Source organism: Mauremys mutica, chromosome 5 (assembly GCF_020497125.1).
Source record: "Mauremys mutica isolate MM-2020 ecotype Southern chromosome 5, ASM2049712v1, whole genome shotgun sequence".
Taxonomy (NCBI): domain Eukaryota; kingdom Metazoa; phylum Chordata; order Testudines; family Geoemydidae; genus Mauremys; species Mauremys mutica.
The window spans coordinates 139,093,663-139,106,152 of record NC_059076.1 but is presented as its reverse complement, the minus strand read 5'-3'; the positions used below and the strand labels follow the sequence as shown (position 1 = coordinate 139,106,152).

Below are 12,490 nucleotides of genomic sequence, written 5' to 3'. Positions count from 1 at the left end.
CTATCACAACACATGGTGTACCTCAACTAGTGCACAAAATGCCTGTGGTTGAACACTTTTCACAAGGCAAACACTCTATATCTGACCTCATCAGTCCTCATCCTCCAAGGAAACCTGCACAACACCTTCAAAAGACAAGCCTGGGAGTTTAAATTTATAACTTTGCTAGACACTAAACATCAGGGCCTGAACAGAGAAACTGGATTTATGGCTTATTATAACAATCAATAACCCACTAAATTCCCCCCCAAGCTGCCTTTTCCCCCTCTTTACTTCCTTCCCCCCCCATAACTGGAGGGGTGTTAATGGGCCACTTCACCTTGAATGGCCCCTAGAAATGTGTTAACTACTTATGCTAAACAATCTGCTCCACCTTATATTTAGCTGTGACACTCTGAGTAGGTTTCACAGATCTGAAGAAGAGCTCTGTGTAAGCTCGAAAGCTTGTCTATCTCACAAACAGAAGTTGGTCCATTCTCACTCAGTCCTAAAAATGGAATATGCTGAGGAGTGTGGACAGGGCACTGGATACACCCTATGGGGATTTCTCTCTCAGAAGCCAGTTGTCCAAAAATGGGTACATGGGTATGCCTTGCTGTCTCAGACAGACTTCCACTACTGCCACCAAACATTTTGTGAACACTCTTGGGACTGCAGAAAGGCTGAAAGGTATTGGTGGCGGTTGTGTCCCATTGTAAACTGGAGATATTTTCTGTGGACTGGATGAATTGCTATATGAAAATAAGCAACCTGATGGTCAAGAGACACAAACCAATGCTGAATTCCTAGAGAGGGGACAATGGAAGCTAGCTAGTATCGCTATTCTGACACAGTCTGCGCATGAATTTGCTCAGTTGCCTTAGGTCCAGGACACGATGCATCCCTGCTTTTTGGGGGGGAATATGAAAGTAGAAAGAATAGAAACTCTCCCCTCTGAGCTCCTGAGGTACTGCTTCTATGACTCCTAGTTGAAATAAGTAAGATGGGTCTCTGAAGAGCAAAAGGGAATGGGATGGGTGAGGGAACAAGAACAAGAAGCAATGGTCTCAAGCTGCAGTGTGGGAGGTCTAGGCTGGATATTAGGAAACACTATTTCACTAGGAGGGTGGTGAAGCACTGGAATGGGTTACCTAGGGAGGTGGTGGAATCTCCTTCCTTAGAGGTTTTTAAGGTCAGGCTTGACAAAGCCCTGGCTGGGATGATTTAGTTGGGGTTGGTCCTGCTTTGAGCAGGGGGCTGGACTAGATGACCTCCTGAGGTCTCTTCCAACCCTAATCTTTTATGATTCTAGAGGCAAGGGCTGGAATTATATAGAGTTGACTTTTGTAACAAATGCCCATTGGTCTGAAGTAATTCAAGCCCACCCTGAGGAAAACGATAAAGGCAACAATGAAAAACAGAGTAAGGAAGGTCCTCAGGTGGCACCGGTACATGGCTCTCTCCAGGAATGTCAAACACGCTGTCTGGAAGATGATGCAGGGGTGGGTCTTAATAGGCGAGGAGGGGGCTGTCTTATGGAAAGAACTAGAGATTTACTCTTAGAAGCTGCACTTCAGCTAAGTGCCTAAGTCACTTTTGAAAATGGGACTTGGCTCCTAAGTGACCTGGGAGCTTTTTGGAAATTTTACTCAATCTGTGTGTCCCTCAGACACATTTTGAGAAACAGCGTAAAGGCTCTGAGATCCCCAGATGAAAAATGCAATGCACTATATCATTTTATAAACACCGGCCAATATTTGTCCTACATAAGAATAAGCGTCAGGGTGAAGAACAGAGAAATAGTTTTGAGACAGAGCTAATGTCTTTTCCTCCTTTATCCTGACCAGGATGGGGCGGGGGAAGTTACCCATTTAGACCAGAGTAGAAAAAAGGGGAAAACTGTCCTTGATAAGTGGTATGGAGCAGGAGGGTGACGCCAGCCTTAATACGAAAAGAGCGCCAAAGCAAAACACCGTAGGCAGGCAGCTCCTGCCAAATTAGACCTTTATTTTAAATTGGAGTCATTAAGTCTGAACTGTCGTGACCTGTAGGCATTTCCTGTGGAATCCCACTTCAGCTTCCAGAGAAGCAGTGCCAAGGCAGCTGAACAAACCCTCCACCACAGCACTCTCTCAACCCCATTATTTTCTTCTCCTGGCATCACCTTTCCTATGGAACACACACCATATGTCAAGCTCTTCTCTAAGCGGGGGGTAAGCAGCCTGGAGGGACTCCTGTGGTAAGTTAACCAGTCAGCTATTAAGCGCTGTTCACAAAGTCACACGAATCAAATTGCTGTTTAAAAATATACTCGCAACAGCGGATGATTTTTTCCGATGCATAAGGTAGGGCATAGCTCTACATTCCTCATTCCCCAGGACACCCTGGGGGGTAGGAGAGGAGGAATATGCCCCCAAAGATCAGAGACACTCCCCTGTGCTGGAGGGCAGGAGGGCAAGGGTGAATCCCAGTTGTAAAACTGAGCGCACATACAGGGATAAACCAGTTCTGATGTGATGAAATTCCCCTAGATGCATCCCCATCTTGGATGTATAATTGTTCCCAAAACACAAGAAAGGTTTTCACAGCAAAGTCAGCTGCGGATTTCTTAGAGTAAATGAGTGTTAGTCAGGTTTCATGTCACAATTCACGTACAGTTACATCAATTAAATACAGCTATATTTTATTTAATATTCCTTGGATAGCAGAACCCAGAGGCCTCACTAGGATTCATTAGCCTAGGCACAGTCCAAAGACTTGTACGTGTCTCAATTAGTTTATCATCTACTCACATTAAACTGATTTATAGAAATGTCAGACACTAATCACGTGTACACGAGATAAAGTCGCTGGCTCACAAACATTTTGTAACTGCCATAAACCTCAGCTTTCCTACAGTTTGGGAAGTTCTTTCTAAACATCTGGAAAGAAACATGCTCTAAGGGCAGAGACTGGCTTTTATACTCCATGTTTGTATGGCATTTAGCGCAATGCTGCCCAATTCACTCACTGGAGTTCTGACTTGCGGCTGTAATACAAATAATAGTCATTTGTTTTACCTTATTTACATTTTTCATTCCTATAACAAGGAATACAATAGCCAGCATATAAATGTGTTCTAGAATTATAAATATTCAAGGGATACAGGCCATCAAATGATAGACAATGACAACTGAGAAAGCAGCAGAGAAATTCCTCTCTGAGCATAAAGCACTTACTAATTATTACAGCAATGCTAAGCAGCTCCCCATTGTTCTTAAAGAACCTAACATTACGATAATGGTCCCATTGCTATGTTTTAAAGACACGCCCTAGAAAGCTGAAATGGAACCACAAACATTAGATGATGGGACACATTCTACTGCCATGACTAGTTGTTCTCAGGGAACTGAACTCTTTACCTCTGTCAGCCCTGTGTTTCTCCTCTTAATAACAGTCTGCAAACAGTTGCTCAGCATTCGAGTCAGCAGCAAGTTGGTTGATTTTCGAATCATGTCGTCGACCTCCGTGGAGCTGAAAAACAAAGTTCAAAAATTAATTTGCAGAATGCTTTGAAGCAGGGGGAAAATCCAAGGCCCCCAGCGCCACAGCATCCGAGCACCTCACAATCTTTACCCTCACAACACCCCCTGTGAGGTAGAGAAGTGCTGTTATCACCATTGTACAGGTGAGGCAGACACAGATTAAGAGACTTGTCCAGTGTCACATCGGGAGTCTGTGAAAGAGCGGGGAATTTAACTCAAGTCTCCTGAATCCCAGGCTAGCATCCTCTTGCCTAGACCGACCATCCTCGCACTTCAGCACCTAATTGGCAAGGGTGCTGATTACCCCCAGTGGATACTTAGCACTCCCTGGTACCCATGCCCACCCCTTCAATAGTGCCGTGTGTGTGTGTGTATATATTTATATTATAGGTATGTTCTGTGAAGCTTCTTAATATCTGGATAAGTATTAATATAAATAAAAACAGATTTTTCCCCAATGCTTTCTGCTGTCCTTGTTTTTCATGCAATCACGTCATACAATGACAACATGCCACCACAGTGCATTTCCACAGGTGCTTAGGAGAATGTCCCTAGAACTGGTTCTCCTCCTGCTGGGGTCAATGATTCCTTTCCACGCCCAAGTAAAGCAGGGTAGAGTAAACCTACCGAGAAAGCTGCAGGTGAAAGGGAGACCGTGGCTAAGCAGAAATGCTTCCCCCTGCCCAAGACTGCGATCTGAGGAGAAGCTGTGGAGAGTTAACATTGCTGGAGGCAATATTACCTACCCTTTGTGTACTATGTAGAGCCAGGAAGCACAGCAGGTGACAGCAATTGACAGAACAGTTGCTGATTGTGCCATGGTGGGAAAAGGAGGAGTCCCTCCACCCAGCTACTCACCCTGAACAGAGCTTGTTGCTGGGATCCCCAACAATCCCCATCCTCCACTGTCTTCTTGAGCCCTGTCAGTCCCATAGACAGAGGGGCAATGAGGGAATATGTGCTGCCTCCAACAGAGCTGCAGAAATCTTTCCATTTCTTTAACCCACTCATTAGAGAGACATCCAGCCTCCATGCTGCAGCAGCCTTTCAATCAGGGGCGGCTCTAGGAATTTGGCCGCCCCAAGCACGGCGGCATGCCGCAGGGGGCGCGCTGCCGGTCCCGCAGCTCCGGGGGACCTCTTGCAGACGCGCCTGCGGAGGGCGCGCTGGGAGGGCAGCAGGCGGCTCCGGCGGACCTTCCGCAGTCATGCCTGCGGGAGGGTCCACCCGAGCCGCGGGACCAGCGAACCCTCTGCAGTCATGCCTGCAGGAGGTCCGCTGGTCTCACGGCTCCGGTGGACCTCCCGCAGGCATGACTGCGGAAGGTCCGCCGGAGCCGCCTGCCGCCCTGCCGGCAAAATGCAGCCCTAAGCACACGCTTGGCGCGCTGGGGTCTGGAGCCGGCCCTGCTTTCAATATCTGCTCTTTTATTTGCAGTGCATGCAGTTCTCCATTATTCCCAATATCTGCATTTTACCTAAACTTGCACCAAAGCAATCAATGCCAGGTCTGTGCTGGACAGAAGTATGTTTGTTTCTAAAATGACGGACTTTGTAATGGGTCAAGAAACAGAGCGATAGGGCCCAGTTTTCAAAGCTGGCCATGTACAAACCCCATACACAGAGTTGGGTGTGCCTAAACTTACATGTACTAATATCTGATATGCTTGTGCAAGTCAGGTCTATCTCACACACACACACACACACATTATTTGCAAGCGTAACAGGGTATATATGTAATGCACTGGCAAAGTGCATGGTGCACCCACCTACAGTGGCTGGCCCGCTAGAAGAGAACAGGTGATAGAGGTCAAGTGATAGAGGTCTTTGGTGCTGTAGGTCCCCTGTTCAAACCTTGCTGATTATCTATGATGGGATTGATTGGAAGGGTCTTTATACATACATACACAATGCTTACCTTGAAAAATCTGGCCCATATATTTTTCCTGAACTAGACCCACTTATAATTAATGCAACCCCATTGTAACTCATAACATTGACGAAGCCCATTCACTTTAATGGTGTCAGAATGCTTTGGGCTTTATTTTTAAATGGGTGTTTTCAGTATACTAGAGGGATATGAAGGCTATTAAAAATATTCCCACTTTGCAGGTCACTTGAACTGCTGCTGGGAAGCTTCCCCTCCTCCCCCCAAAGAAGTCCTGTTCTCCCTCCCTCCCACCACACTCCAGTTAAGTGTAATCTTTTCTTTTTGAAGTAGGTTTTGGAAAGTGACTGAAATGTTGGCTCCTTTGATCTATCATCGGCATCACATTAGGCCTGAAACAACATGGCCTTTATCTCGGAGAGCAGGAAGACAGGCAGCTGCTGGTGAAGAAAATCTCAAACTGGAAGGTTCAGAAACATTAATAACTTTAGGGCTCCTGGTAAACCAACCCTGTGACCTTTGGCTCCTTACCCTGTTTAACCTGACAAATGGAGAGATTACAAAGGAGAAAATGACATGGGAAACAAAAGAAAGCCTTCAAGTTATCTCTGTCCACTTGTGCGCTAGGTAGCCTTGCTCTGTACTCTGCTATCCAGCATGTCAGCTCACCGAAACCTGTGCTGGCAGCAGAAGCTAATGGGGCCAGCAGGCCTCTTCCCATCCCAGAACTCCCAATCCAAGTGATGTAATTTTTGTGCACAGCTGCTCTTATTTCAGTGAGATAAAGGAGACTCTGTTCTTATTTATCTTCCCCAAGGAGGAAAGAAAGCTAGCGTAAGTACCTATGCTCACAGTAGCCACTCTCCAATACCTGTACCCACCAACAAGCTGCCTTGTCACTGCAGGTTGATCTCCTCTGCACCGGTAACCATTGCATCTCTTCTGGTTAATGCTGATTAGGATCTGCTCTTTTGGGCACTGATCCTGCCAGGTGCTAAGCACCTTTATCTGCTACTGACTTCTACGGGAGCACAGAACAGTCAGTACCTTACAGGATTTGACTCTTGATGACAGTTGCTAAGTTCCATTTTAAACTAAACACTACTAGCTGAAGTCTCACCACGTGTCCCTGCCTGGTGCACTCCCTCTGATTCCAAACTCCTTCTAGCCTTATTTGATTTGTATTATGTTGTACTTTGGCTTTGTTAGAGACGGAACAGATCCAAAACCCTAGGGACATTTGGGTCCAGACACCAACTTCTTGCTTCAGGTCCATCTCTATCTCTGATTCTCTGTAGTGTGGTTGAATCCACTGTCACGGACGTACATTTTATTTATAAAGTGCTCCCCATCTCCTCCCATCGAAAGCTACTTGTGGTTCTGTACACCACACAATACAAAGATTAAGCAATCATCATATGAGCCATCTCAGGGAAAATTCACAACTGGTAAAAGCACACTGCACTACACAATATAAAGCTAACTGTTGGTACAGAGGATCACCAGCTTTCTTTATCATGATGTCCCATGTTAATAAGAACGGCCATACTGGGTCAGAGCAAAGGTCCATCCAGCCCAGTGTCCTGTCTTCTGACAGTGGCCAGTGCCAGGTGCCCCAGGAGGAATGGACAGAACAGGTCATCATCAAGTGATCCATCTCTTGTCACCCATTCCCAGCTTCTGGCAAACAGAGGCTAGGGACACCATCCCTGCCCATCTTGTTACCACAGCACAGCTGATCATCAGTGTCAGAGCAGACCGGGAGGGACCCTACGCGTGGAGAAGGGCTTGCAGAGATTGGGGGGAGAGAGGTGAAAAGCCACACTGATAAGAGAGTAGCACATACAGCCTGAAGGTGACACAAAAACCATCTCATTTGGATCACTGAAGTTAGGTCGCTTCTTGTTGGTTCCAGCGTTCATTTCTCCTATTTTTTAATCACTGAATGGAAGCTGAGGGTAGTGGTGGGTGGCAAGCTGGTAGAAATGAAATTTTAGAGAAGGCTTCTTGCCCGTGAGCCCCCATTAGAGTCACATGGCTGAATCCCTGCAAACAAGGGGCCATGTTATGACTCGACATGAGCTGCTCAACTTGCATGCAAGGAGGAGAGCGAACTTCCCACACCTCTGTTCTTGTTGCATTGCACAGCAGATGTCTTTGGGAAACCTGCATGGAGGCCATTCTGTAGGATTGTGATCAGTGGAGACTGTATTGATATGAGACTATTCTGCCAGAGTTACACTGTAACAAATTTGGATGACAGAGTGAGTTTTCTGATTACTTTGAACACTGCCCGTTTTGCTGTTTTAGGAGTTTTAGCTAGAAAAAGGGAGGATGGGAAAAAGCCCTTTTTGAAATTAATTATACCCACTTTATTATTTAAACAACTTAGCCAACATGTAAGCTGAGCACTATATGAAAGTTCATTATTTAGTTAAAACATGGCCCTGCCATCAGGGTTTAGGGGTCCAACAATTTGATCATCGCCTTTATGTGTATATGTCCCAAAAGGATTTTGATCAATTGGAGAAGATTCAGAGAAGAGGAATGAGAATGATTAAAGGATTAGATAACACACTTTATAGTGATAAGCTTAATAATTGGATATATACAAATCTCCTAGAACTGGAAGGGACCTTGAAAAGTCATCGAGTCCCGCTCCCTGCCTTCACTAGCAGGACCAATTTTTTGCCCCAGATCCCTAAGTGGCCTCCTCAAGGATTGAACTCACAACCCTGGGTTTAGTAGGCCAATGCTCAAACCACTGAGCTATCCCCTCCCTCAAGCTAAATAGATTGAGATCCTTGAGTATAACAAAGAGAAGGTTAAGGGGCGACTTGATCATTGTCTGTAAGTACCTACAAGGGGAACTAATATTTGATAATGGCCTTTTCAATCTAACAAAAATTTAACAAGATACAGTCGCTGGAAGTTGAAGCTAGACAAATGGACACTGGAAATAAGGCACAATTTTTTAATAGTGAAGGTAATTAATCAATGGAACAATTTACTAAGGGCTCTGGTGCATTCTCCAGCACTGGCAATTTTAAAATCAAAACTGGATGTTTTTTATAAAGATATGCTCTGTTCAAAAAATATTTTGGGGCAGGTCTCTGGCCTGTTATGCAGGAGGTCAGACTAGAGGATCACAAGGGTCCCTTCTGGCCTTGGGATCTTTGAATCTATATAGATCCTGGCAGCACATTCACAATGCTTTGGCACGGATGATACTTTCTGCAAGAGGGTTGTTGCACCACTTTCCTCAAGCTAGCTGGAATAGGACAAAATGCTTTGAAAATTGATGGTTTAGTATCATCACCAACTTCACCCTTAAAGCCAGCAATGACATTTCAACAAAAGCCTCTAGTACATAAACAGGTAATTCTCAATACCAATGCTTAGCACTTACATGGTGCTTTACATCTTCAAAGCATTTCAAAACTAGCCGCTCTTTCTTTTTCAGTGCCCTAATATTACGCTGTCTGGCTCCAGTTCCTCCTTTGATGCATGAATACATCAATTTGTGACACAAATAAGGTAAGTGATGGGTTGTTAGTATGGAATATGGTACCATTTCCAAACTCTCTTTAATGGTCATTTAGATAGCTGGCAACATTGCCTGTTCAAATACTTCAGTTTTCGTTATATTTTGGATAAGGCTGCTGGAAGACCTTTGGGTTTTGAGCCCCACAGAAATAAGAGTCGATTATTAGTAATAACACTATTCAAATATTCCACATGCTATACAAGATCCATTTACATGACTCCCTTGTGGGTAAACTCCAAATTCAAGTTGGGTTTCTATTCTATTCAGGCTCTTACACTGCACCTACCATAGTGGTATCTCAGAGTGGCTCAGTTGCAGAACAGCATCTGGAGGCATCAAAATGAAGGACTTTACACACACACACCCCGTTCATTTTTAGGGTGGGTAAGTGCTAAGTGACCCTGGCTAATAGGGACATTCAGCATATTTTCCTTTTATTTCTGAGCCATTGCAGTGTTGGTGAAAGCTGCTGTGCTGATAACCCTGGAGGCCTCTGTTTATCCCCAGAGCAAGTAAATCCAGGCACAGACAGTAAGCAGAAAGGCGGCAGTACAGGATTTTCCATACTGCCCCACCAACAGGGTTCCCTCCTGACCAGCAATGCCCAGCCCTACTTATCTAGGAATGAGACAATTGTTTGAATCACCGGGAATGGAAAATTTGCCCTCTTTTTCTTTATATCTAAACTCCTCAGGGCAAGGTCTCTGTATTTGTAATATTTATATACTGGTGTTTTAGGGTTTTTTTTTTAAGTTTGGTCTCAGCTGAGTTCCAGCTACAGAACATCTTAGGCTTTTATATTAGTGCCCACCATGGTGGTATCTGTGCTCTTTTTCTCCCTTTTCCTACAGTGTGATGTGTTCACGTATTAAAAATGTACATGGAAACAGACTTACAGACCGAAATAATATGATGGACTCCTCAGCTAGATGCAATGGTATAAAATGGATTATTTCTCGTTATTGTTCTCCATATAGGTCAGATCCTACAAGCACTTCAGCACACGAGTAACACTGATTTCAGTGGGGTTACACACGTGAGTAAAGTTACACCGCTGCGTAAGAATGGGATTTTCAAAAGAGACTAGGGGCTTGTCGTCACTACTGTGCTAACTTGGTACTGCTGATGCAGCAATGCTGATTTAACATGTCTGGTGAAGACGCATTCAATCGATGGGAGAGCGTTCTCCCGTTGACGTAATTATTGCACCTCAATGAGAGGCGGGAGCTATGTCAATGGGAGAGCATCTCCTGCCGACATAGTGCAGTGTAGACACGGGTTTAAGTCGATGTAAGTTATGTTGCTCAGTGAGATGGTTTTTTCACACCCCTGAGTGACATAACTTACATCGATTTAGGCGGTAGTGTAGACAAGCCCTATATGATGTAGAGGCTCAAGCCCCATGACAGCAATGTGATTTGTGCTCCTAAATCACTTGGGTACTTTAAAAATTGCCCCTACGTGTCTGCAGAGATTGGGCCCTATGTCTGTACAATCAAAGTTCTGTTAGATAACAAGTTGACACATTTAAAGGTTTCCACCTGTCTGAAAAATTCTGTTCGTTCCAAAGATAAGGAATATCTTTAAAATGAGAAATTCCAATAGAATTGGTGACATCTTTTGAACCAATGGAAGTGTTTAAGACAACTTACTAGAGAAGAATCTCTACAATATGCCTCTGGCTTATCCCAATGAAGAAATATTTTAAAACAAAGTTTTAAATTGAAATAATAAAGCAAAACAAAAAGTGTGCATGTGTGCACACCCATGAAAGCTGTTAAAAATAAGACAGGTCTTTAAATATTTTAAACATCTTTCATAATCACCTCATTATAAAGGAGAATATTTCTGTCCAACAAATACAAGGAGCTGGCTTAGAATAATAATTAAAAATATATGACGTTTTCTGCTGCAGGGTTTATTCTTCAGGAAAAGACTATAGAGTACTTAAGAGAACTGTCTATCTTAATGATAGCTGATGTCCCATATCCCATAACAGTAGCCATGACCTTCATGCCTGCTGTGACTGACAGCCTGACCCCAATCACTCCAGGGTGCAAAGTGAATGACAACCGAGGAAGAAAAAGAAAGAGAAAGAAAGAAAACTTGCTGCTGGCTTTGCAGCCAAACTTCCTAATAAAAACTCATTCAAACTGTCAGAGTGAAATGAAGAAAGTGTCAACAGGGGTTTTCAGAGAAATATTCAGTATGTTTGGACGGAAACACACACCAGCTCCACTCCTTTCCCCTTGCCCAAAAGCACCCCTCAAAAAAAAAAAAAGATGAAATCTCCTAAGCTGAAAGGAATTTTAATAACTTGTCCATGGGGAGCCCCTGAGGTGGTACCCAGGAGAACACTTTTCTTCCATTCTCTGACAAACCTAATCATCTCAGTAATGGTTAAGAGCACAAAGCGCTTAGCTGTACTCCTCCGAGGCAAGCACCACTGGAGGAGTTAAATGAATCCGATAGCTCTGTGAAACGAGACCATTTTGCAACAAGAGCAGAGGGCAAGCTAGCTTCAGAAGCCTAAATATTTAATGGCAACCCACGGGTTAGCACCTGTCAGGCCCACCAATAACAGCATTCTGCCATGAGATGATTAAACTCTGGGACTGACAGTGAGAAGGCAGCCACTGGATCTCAGCTTCCCTAGCAGGACACAGAGAGACTGGTGATTTCTCCAGGAACTGAAGCCCAGACCCAACAAGACAGCTATTCCATCCCTACAGAGCATTCTCCAGACTCTGGAAAAGCTTAGCCTGCAGGCATCCCCAATAGCACTGTTGTAAAAGATTGGGCCATTGGTGTGATATGCAGCCTCCAGCAGTGCCCAGTACTTGAAGCGGCAAAGGATCAGGAACATCCACATACCGCACAACACCTAGCTACCTGTGTATTGTACACAGGCAGTAGGGAAGAAGGAACCCTTTCTTGCCCTTCCAGTGAGAATTCACCATTTATTTATGCACCTTCTGCAAGTTAAATATATTACTGTGCGTAAGCATGGCCCAACTTATAATTACTAGGTTGTATAATTGTTCTCCAGGCTTCCACAGACACAAAAACATTTGTGTAAATAGCATCAGGGCACCTGGGCAGGGAGGAAGGATAGTAAACAAAGAAATTTTGTAGGATATTTAAAAAATAGATTCAAATTTCATTTGTTTATTTATAAAATCCCATGGAAAAAAACTGAGACACAACTTGTTTGGGAGAAGTCAAGCCTTCCAAAACCACAGAGCTCACGGAAAACATGTTCTGAAGGCATCTGAGTATTCAGCTTAGAGTGCATGTGATCTAGTAGTTAGATCAGAGAACTATGGGGTGGAACTCCTGAGTTTTATTCCTGGCTCTGGAACGTGTGACCCTAGGCAAGTTTCTTGATCACTCTGGGCTTAGTTTAGAATTGGCATAAATACTACTTACCTTCCTCACTGGGGTGCTGTGAGGCTTGAATGGGAAACTTCTCCTATTTGATCTTTTTTTTTTTTCATTCACTAAGAACTTTCTGCAAATCTAGACTCTTTGGTATAGCTCCTCCCTCCAGAAG

The 12,490-nt window shown here is 44.2% G+C and overlaps 1 protein-coding gene across 2 annotated transcripts in view; it reads right to left on the bottom strand.

Annotated features, from left to right (window-relative positions):
* EXOC6B (exocyst complex component 6B) overlaps positions 1-12,490 on the bottom strand; it is a 447,723-nt gene that overhangs the window by 167,454 nt on the left and 267,779 nt on the right. For both annotated transcript variants that reach the window (XM_045018685.1, XM_045018686.1), the window contains exon 16: positions 3,381-3,492. In XM_045018685.1, the coding sequence (XP_044874620.1) occupies positions 3,381-3,492 (112 nt within the window). The remainder of the gene's footprint in view (positions 1-3,380; positions 3,493-12,490) is intronic.